This window comes from Gymnoscopelus braueri (genome assembly GCF_963280865.1).
Source record: "Gymnoscopelus braueri genome assembly, chromosome: 2".
In the NCBI taxonomy this organism is placed as follows: Eukaryota; Metazoa; Chordata; class Actinopteri; order Myctophiformes; family Myctophidae; genus Gymnoscopelus; species Gymnoscopelus braueri.
Genome location: NC_137604.1, coordinates 50,802,007 through 50,811,235, shown reverse-complemented (window position 1 = coordinate 50,811,235; position 9,229 = coordinate 50,802,007). Strand labels below are relative to the sequence as shown.

Below are 9,229 nucleotides of genomic sequence, written 5' to 3'. Positions count from 1 at the left end.
ACTCAAGTATATTTTTCCATTGTTGGCATACCATAGACTTTCTCATCAACATAGATTACAGTACCTGTTCACCTTAATGGAAAACACAACTATTGAAGCTACCTCGACAAACTAAAAAACTAGTTTAGCTGGTAGAACTTCTTGTCTCCTCATGTCCTCAACTAACACTGTCTATAAGCCATCTGTCTATATGATAATAACCATAGTATAATATGCACCCACTCACCATGGCCATTTTGCTCCTGCAATGTTTAGATGGAAGCACTGTCTGTAGTTCTGTACTGATAAGTAGTGGTGTAAAGTAAGTAACTAAGCACATTTACTCAAGCACAGAGGTCATCATCAACATGTCCGTACAAGCATTTAACATGTAATTATTAAGTCTAATAAATCAAATCAAGTGTTTGTAGTGTGTGTCTTTTAGAATACCTGATCACCTTAATGGAACCCACAACTAGCTACTGCACCTTGCCAAACCAAACCAACCGTTTTGCTGGTAGAACTTGATTTGATCTCCTTCTGTCCTCAAGTAACACTGTCCTTTGAAAAGCCAGCAAGCTCTATAGAAGTCATATGATGTATAATACACACCCACTCACCTTTGCTAGTTAAGCAGTTAATGCAGACATACTATTGTAGCACATTGGAATAGACCCTATGACACATTAGGAGGCCACTAGTATACATTAAGGGCTAGGCCAATGTGTTTTTGGTAAGATGATTATTTTGCATGTCTGTGGCAAAAATGGAATATTAATGAAAATGTCCGTCACGAGCTGCCATGGTGATGACCCCTGTTCACTGTATGCGCAGGCAAACATCCTTGCACGTAAGTTCAGCATGTGCTCAGAAGCAGTTAACCCTCTAAGACCCAGCGATGCTTTAGAGCAACAATTATATTTTATAAAGAAAGGAGTTTAAATAATTTGTTTTTATGTTATTTTTTCACCTCTAAATCCTCATTGGGTCCTATTGTTTAGTCTTACAATGCCATTGGCCAGGATATTTGCATATAAATACCCCCCACAGAGCCAGGAATCATCACAACTTGAAAAATCTCTGTTGGAACAGATCTCTTTTTTCTCTGGAAGATATTCCTCACAAAAACGTAAGTAATATGCCTGTAATATTTGTTTTGGTGAACATTACAATGTCTAGAACATGTACATATGTTATTATTGTGAAATATATGTCCCAAATTTAAATTATAGCATGATTCATACTTGTTGCTTTTGGTCAACGTTGGGCCCTCTTGGTTGCAAAAAAATACAAGGGCAGGCCTAATGTTCACCTGCTACTGTTCAGCCTTATATATAGTTTTCACAATAGATTTAAACAGTTATATGTGTATTTCCCCCACTTTGCATATATATATATATATATATATATATATGAGAGAGAGAGAAACAGTGAGAGAGAGTAGGCTATATGTGCATTTTTACTTTAATTTCTAATTTCCAATGATATTTGTAACCATTGTTTTAACAGTCAGAACCATACAAGCTGGTTCCTTTGTTCACAAAAACTGAATTGTTTGCTTTGAGCAGTAAGCCTCAGAAAATGTCCACCCAAACTTTCTCTCTCCCCCTAAACAATACATATTCAACCATAGTTTAACCACAAGTAAGACGCGCGAACGCGGTAAGCGAACGCAAAAAAAGAAAAAAAAGAATGAAAAAAAATATTTAAAAAAAAGTAACCAATACATTTTTTTTTTTTTTTTTTTTTAAATCTGCGTTAAAAGGAGCATCTTAGAAAAATACAAATTCACAAAAAAAAAACTTGGAATGTTTTTGAACAATTCAACAAAGTGTTTGAAGTGCCTGTTTCACCCACTTCCGGGGGGCGGAGCCAAAATCCGAGCCCGATGTATTTGTTCGTAGACCCCCACTTAGGGGGGGTAGAAAAAGTTTGGGATTGATTCGGGCACTTTTCATTTAACATGGGGTTTCAATGGGGAGTTTTTAGGAGCCTTCTCCGGGGCGTGGCTTCCGGGGGAAGGGGCGGGCTTAAACGCAACCTTGACAGGTGTGTTCAGTTTTCAAAGACCTTTCATTTGATGTATGGTACGTCTAAATTGGACATTTACTTATCTCAGAGGAGCTGCACACAGGCAGTGCACACAGGCAGTGCACACAGAGACACAACCCAAGCAGGGTTACATAGTAAGCTCCACTTGGTCGGAGGCGCGGCTTCGCCGCGCCTCCTCCCGCGTTCGCAAATATATTCCCTTGTTATTTCTCAGTATGTTTAATTTGCTTTCAATACTACAAGGACAGTGGGACCACTGTGGTACTTGTTGGGGGTTGTGGGGGTTGTTCATTATTATTCATTATTCATTCAAGGTGTGGTGGGTACTTAGGGGCAATGGAATGATGCCCACTTAGGGGCAATCATCATCACACAATAGGTTTGCCAGACAGTATTGTATGACTTGTGAAATGTTGTTTCATCATCACTGCAGTAAGCAGTGATGTGTAAGCACTACTAAATGTACTAATGGTAATATTTCATTTCAGAATGCCACAACAACAGAAAGGGACTCGCTTATCAGCCAGGTATGTTCTGGATATCGTGATGAACGGAGAGAGTGATGTTGACATAGACATCAATGAGACTGATGAAGAGTCAGATGAAGAGGACTGTGGCATGGGGTCCAAAGAAAACCAACCACCCAGTGAACCACCCAGTGAACCCACTGACCAATGTGCAGGGTCATATTGGGTGGAGATCAGTTTGCATCTTTTTATCAATGCAAATCAGTGAGTTGGCCAGACAGTATTGTGTGATCACTGACAATGGTTTAGGTTATTAGGTTTCTTTACTACATATATTGTACAGATTTTTATTTTGTTGTTCTTTTAATAAAATTGATTAAAAAATATGGCTAATTGGTGTTATTATTCATAATGTATACTGTTCTGAGGCCAAATATTATTCATAATTGATCTGAGGCCAAATAATAAACCATATAAATGAATCATTAAGTTGTTTTAGTGAAGTAATTACACATTTGCCATGTTATCCATAAAAATGGCCTATAGGAAATTTTGCTACCTGATGGACCCAACGTTGCTAAATGTCAACATTTGCATAAAAACTTACCAAAACATTTTTTTTTTAAAAACATTATATTTTCCTCTTCAAAATACTCCTACAAGACCATCTGAAAGGTTTTTAATTTTTTTTTGCAAGTACAAATATATCCGGGTCTTACAGGGTTAAGATCACTCTACATTGCCCACTTGTGGTCAAGCTACGAAAAAGTAGCCCATAATGATGCCATGAGAATTTTACTCAAAAAGGCCTAGATGGTGCAGTGCGAGGGAAATGTCTGTGGCTGCAAGAATCAAAACTTTTCAAGCTGTTCTTCGGAACTTAATGCATAGATTCATGTGTCGCTTGGATGAGTGTGAATAGCAAGCATCATTGTCAGTGTAAGTAACCCTGTGAGGAGCTGCACTAGATACTCTTCTAGCCTTAAGAGGCATTGACTTAAGAGCCTGTATTTATAACTGTCACAAATGCCCTGTCTAACATGTTCATTTGGAATGTTTTTTATTGATGTGTATTGTTGTATGTAATTGTATGTTTTTTTTCTATGGAACGTGAGTCTGCAATAAAGATATTAATTCATTCAAAACTAATTAATAGCATGTCAACATCATGAAAAATCCAATATGGAAATCACAGTTACAGTAAATGCAAGACTTATATTTGCAATGTAGCAGTTACTGCATTTCTGTTTCCATGTTTTGCTTTATTATGTGCATGCAACACACACAAGACAAATACTTTGACCTTGTGAAATAGGAACATGTAGTACTGTTGAGAAATGTAGCCTGTTCAAACTGGTTTGCTATACACTGACAAAATAATTTACTATTTTAATGTGTTACCTAGAGGCAACAGAAGGCCTAACAGTAACAGACTTCATCGGGACAGGCATGCTATACTGTGTAGCCTATTAATCCATACTCGGGGATGCACATAAACCAAATATATGCAGACCTGATATCTCGACCGTGACTACAGGAAAACAGTGACGTTGACGGCTCACAGAATGTTTGCACAGTGCATACCAAAAAGGGTGAGGCCTGCCAGAAGCACCATGTTCCGCATTGACAGTATTATGTTATAGTGTTGATTCAATACGATTTATTACTCATTGACACAAAGTATACCCAACCATCCGTCGTTGCCCTTGTCATCCAGCCTTTGACAATGATGAATACCTGTGGGAATACCTCTAGGGCCTAGAGAGTATCTCCAAGGGTGCCTAGAGTCTGGCACCTAATGTACAATTACATATGTTAATTTTAAACTATTGCATAATAGTGTAGTATAAATGATGAGATCATGTAGAAATGTTAATTTACATGTTAGGATATTATTAATAGAGAAACTTACTTATGGATTAAACAAGTCATGTATGCAAATACTTTCTAAAATATTGGTACCTCATTTTCTCCTCTTTTGTAGGAATATACTAAGACATCAGTGTCTTTCTGTCTTACTGAATGGCACTCAGTGTCTTTCTTGGGGTGGGAGAGTTCCTTGCTTCAATAGGACTGATATCTTATATTGCTTATATACAGGTATGTAACTTATAAGCATGGTCATGACAATCTGTCTATGGGGGATCTATTGGGGGGTCAGGTGAAGATGGTGTTAAACATTACTCTGACGACTTACGTGATCTCTTGTAGAGCAATGCCTTAGTTGGGCAGCAGTCACACGTCAGTGTCAGAGAGCGAGAGCTCGTGAATTGTATTTGCTAGTTGAACACAACTGAAAAGCCTTTATAATTGGCAATTAAATCTTATATCTACTGCTGGCTTTATTATTGCCTCAAACATGATAGAGTGAATTAAAAAAAAACATGAAAAAATAACACAAAAGGTCTCCACCTTTGCGGTCATTTTCATCTCCCACTCCCAGTTATCCCTCCTGGTGTCCTCTTCCATAACTGTCTGTTCCTTTGCCCAAAGCGTGTCTTTGTTTCCACATTCATTCCTGGCGGAGATCAACTGGGTGTAGAAGTTTCTATTCTGAGATCTTTATAGCCATGTCTGCCCTGGCACCGTTCATTCATAGTAGAGTTCTCTATATTCTCGTGTATGGTGCTACTTAATTCCTGGTGGGTATCAATGCATGAGCACATTCCTGAGCTCTACTTTCTATCCCCTCTGAATGAAGGGAGCCATCTCCTTGTCTTACATTTTCTGTTCCAGTGCCTGGAACTTGTTCTTTGCAGTTGTCATCTTTCTTCTTTTCATCACGTTTGCTGTTGCCGTTGGTAGTCATAGCTTCCAGTTCCCACCTGATGTCGTGTGGGAGTCCCGACTGCACCAGACCGCATTGAATTACTGCTAGCTTGCATAACGTTTTCAGACTAGGACTAAAGTCTAAGATGTACAGGTCAGACAGCTCCGCATCGTCTTCGTTAAGATCTTCAACATCCACTGACGCAGCTTGAAGAGTGAATCTATATCCTCCAAAGATGATGATACGATCTCCCATCATGCAACAGCACATCCTAGACATCAATGGACACGGGCCTTTCCCCTTGGGCTCAACCTTCTTCCATGAGAAGGTCTTTGGATTTAATTTCCATAGATCATTGAAGAAACGGTCCAGAAGAAAGTTGTGACCACCAAATATGTAAAGCTCTCCATTGTAGGCAAAGGCTGAATGACACCAGCGTCCTTCAGGAAGAAGCTGTGCAGACGGCGTACTCAGCCAGCAGTTGGTCTCGGTGTCAAACACTCTGATGCTATTGTAGTCTGGTCCCGGCTGGTCCCCTTGGCATGCAAATACAAACATCCTTGTCCCAATGATGGTGGCAGAATGACATGCTAAAGCCTGTGGAGTGCCTGTGGTGTTAATTAAAGACCAAACCATGGTGGTGGTGTCCAGCTTATAAATGTCATTAGTGCATCCAGTCTGCTCATTGAATCCTCCCAAGATATACATTACCTTCCCCAACACACAGGCTGAGTGGCCCCACCTCGCCCCTGGAACAGTCCCAGAAATCTTTGGCTTGAACCATTTGTGGGTGTTGACATCAAATGCATAAAGCTCATTGCAGTACTCGCCCCCCCAGATGTAGATTATATCGTCTATCAGCACAGCTGTGTGGCCCCAGCGCCGGGATGGAACCTCAAGGGGATGTTCTCTTCCAGTTGTAACTGGGGGCAATTTCATCCAGCGCAAAGACACTGTATTGAAGACATGCACCCCGATCTGACCCATGTCGTAAATGGAGTTTTCACCATCACCGTAGCCTCCAAAGGAGTACACCTTGTGCCCCACTGTCACAGCAGCATGACGTGTTCTCTTTGGTCCTTTCAGATGCAAGGACCAGCGGATCATTTTAAACACCTGCACCACGGTGGTTAAAACTAAATTCTTCAAATGTTGCCCTGTACAAGAATGGTGTTGTATTGCGTGCGCTACAACTTATATTGGAACAGCGGCACAAACATCACGTGACCCTTGACCAATCCGCGAAGCCGATGGTTGGGTTGGCCAATCAGGGAAGCCGATGCCTGTTACTCCCTCCAATATGGAAACTTGATTGCCTCAGCAACCTAAACCCAGGCAGACTCTGGAAATCCTGTGTCTGTTCCAATAGTCAGTGGTCACTGTGTAAAAAAGGCATGGTTATTTATGTGAATAGTATCAGTTTTATGTGTTATTGTATTGAAACATAATATGTATATTTTATAGTGTATTAGTTACAGTTGATTTACAACAGTCCCGTTAATCATGCTGGCCACGATTTCTGGGACACAACTAGCTAACATGTGTTCCACACTAGTGAAGCTTGCCTTTCCCTTGACACTTCATTGTCACAAACTGCCCTTCATAACCTTATTATGATTGAAAAAACAAGTGTTAGCCTAATTCGTTGTTATACAATAGTTGTTTGTGTTAACAGGTGACATAACAATGTAAGCCAATGTGATACATTTTATTGTAGTACTGCACTTGCGCAAGCCGGTTGTTCATGTATGCTATACTAAAGTATTATTACTGAGAGCTTTCCAAGCCAAGTCTAATTAACTGAACTTGGTTTATAAAGTATTCCCTCCGTTTGTTCATTCTACAGTATATATCTCATGCTACTTCCTTTATATGAGGAGTTTTTCATTGTTGGTTTAATGATTCAGATTAGTAATTCCTTTCAATTCTGTACTTGTGTGCAACAGCAATCATTTATTTTGTAGGAAGATACTAAGACATCAATGTCTGTCTGTCTTACTGAATGGCACTCTGTGTCTTTCTTGGGGTGAGAGAGTTCCTTGCTTCAATAGGACTGATATCTTATATTGCTTATATACGGGTATGTAACTTATAAGCATGGTCATGACGATCTGTCTGTATGAGAGATCTATTGGGGGGGTCAGGTGAATATGGTGTAAAACATTACTCCCACTACTTATGTGATCTCTTGTAGAGCAATGTCTTTGTTGGGCAGCAGTCACACTTATGTCAGTGTCAGAGAGCGAGAGCTTGTGAATTGTATTTGCTTGGACACAACTGAAAAGCCTTTATAATTGGCAATTCTAATTTCATATCTACTGCTGGCATTATTATTGCCTAAAAAATGATAGAGTGAATAAAAAAACACAAAGGTCTCCACCTTTGCTGTCATCTTCACCTCCCACTCCCAATTATCCCCCCCTGAAGTCCTCTTCCATAACTGTCTGTTCCTTTGCCCAAAGTGTGTCTTTAATTCCTGACGGAGATCAACTGGGTGTAGAAGTTTCTATTCTGAGATCTTTATAGCCATGTCTGCCCTGGCACCGTTCATTCACAGTAGAGTTCTGTATTCTCCTGTATGATGCTACTTAATTCCTGGTGGGTATCACTGCGTGAGCACATACCTCAGTGTAGCGGACCCAGCTCGACATGAAAGAGTTGAAGCCTGACTGATGAGTTGACCATTTTATTTGTAGTCTCAACGTGAAAACTAGAACAAACCATAACAAAATACAACAATAAAATCACTAACAACAATAATATCAATATCCCTCAACAATAAGACCAAAAACAGTATAAGAAAAACCATTAAACAGAAATATACCTTGTCCCTCCTTCCAGCTAGGTGCTGCTAATGTTTGTGGACACTGGCATGTCCGCGGCGTCCGCTTTTTCCAAAGTCTCGTTCCGTTTTGATTGCCGTCCTTCCTTAACTGTCCTTTCCCTTCCTTCCGTAACAAACAAACTTTTGACACCACGTTAGTCGTGCTGGTTCTTTCCTTCAAGCCTTGTCTTTTCCACAGACCATGAAGCAGAGTTTATCCTTCCACCAAGGCCACACAGCTGAGTTTGAACCCAATCAGCCCGATTCCCTGCGGCTGGTGTACCCCCGAATGACACAATATCAAAGCATCCCAGATTAACGTGCAAAACCAGACACGGGGTCCATTACACTGAGCTCTACTTTCTATCCCCTCTGAATGAAGGGAGCCATCTCCTTGTTCTTTTCATCACGTTTGCTGTTGGTAGTCATAGCTTCCAGTTCCCACCTGATGGGAACCCGATTGCTCCAGACCGTATTGAATTACTGCTAGCTTGCATAACGTTTTCAGACTAGGAGTAAAGTCTAAGATGTACAGGTCAGACAGCTCCTTGTCATCTTCTTTAAGATCTTCAACATCCACTGACACACCTTGAAGAGTGAATCTATATCCTCCAAAGATGATGATACGATCTCCCATCATGCAACAGCACATCTTAGACATCAATGGACACGGGCCTTTCCCCTTGGGCTCAACCTTTTTCCATGAGAAGGTCTTTGGATTTAATTTCCATAGATCATTGAAGAAACGGTCCAGAAGAAAGTTGTGACCACCAAATATGTAAAGCTCTCCATTGTAGGCAAAGGCTGAATGACACCAGCGTCCTTCCGGAAGCTGTGCAGAAGGCATACTCAGCCAGCAGTTGGTCTCGGTGTCAAACACTCTGATGCTATTGTAGTCTGGTCCCGGCTGGTCCCCTTGGCATGAAAATACAAACATCCTTGTCCCAATGATGGTGGCAGAATGACATGCTAAAGCCTGTGGAGCGCCTGCGGTGTTAATCAAAGACCAGACCATGGTGGTGCTGTCCAGCTTATAAATGTCATTAGTGCATCCAGTCAGCTCAGTGAATCCTCCCAAGATATACATGACCTTCCCCAAGACACAGGCTGAGTGGCCCCACCTCAACCCTGGAACAG

General features: G+C 40.7%; 1 protein-coding gene and 1 pseudogene across 2 annotated transcripts; both read right to left on the bottom strand.

The window, feature by feature from the left end:
* Positions 1-5,130: 5,130 nt before the first annotated feature.
* LOC308096161 (kelch domain-containing protein 3-like) lies at positions 5,131-6,375 on the bottom strand (the record flags this gene model as incomplete). The annotated part of the gene is made up of 1 exon (XM_080443482.1): positions 5,131-6,375. One exon carries the CDS (start codon positions 6,373-6,375, stop codon positions 5,131-5,133), a length of 1,245 nt encoding a protein of 414 aa, XP_080299608.1.
* Positions 6,376-8,455: 2,080 nt separating this feature from the next.
* LOC308096155 (kelch domain-containing protein 3-like) lies at positions 8,456-9,179 on the bottom strand (annotated as a pseudogene). Its single transcript has one exon. The product of its transcript is annotated as a kelch domain-containing protein 3-like (transcript).
* Positions 9,180-9,229: the final 50 nt, after the last annotated feature.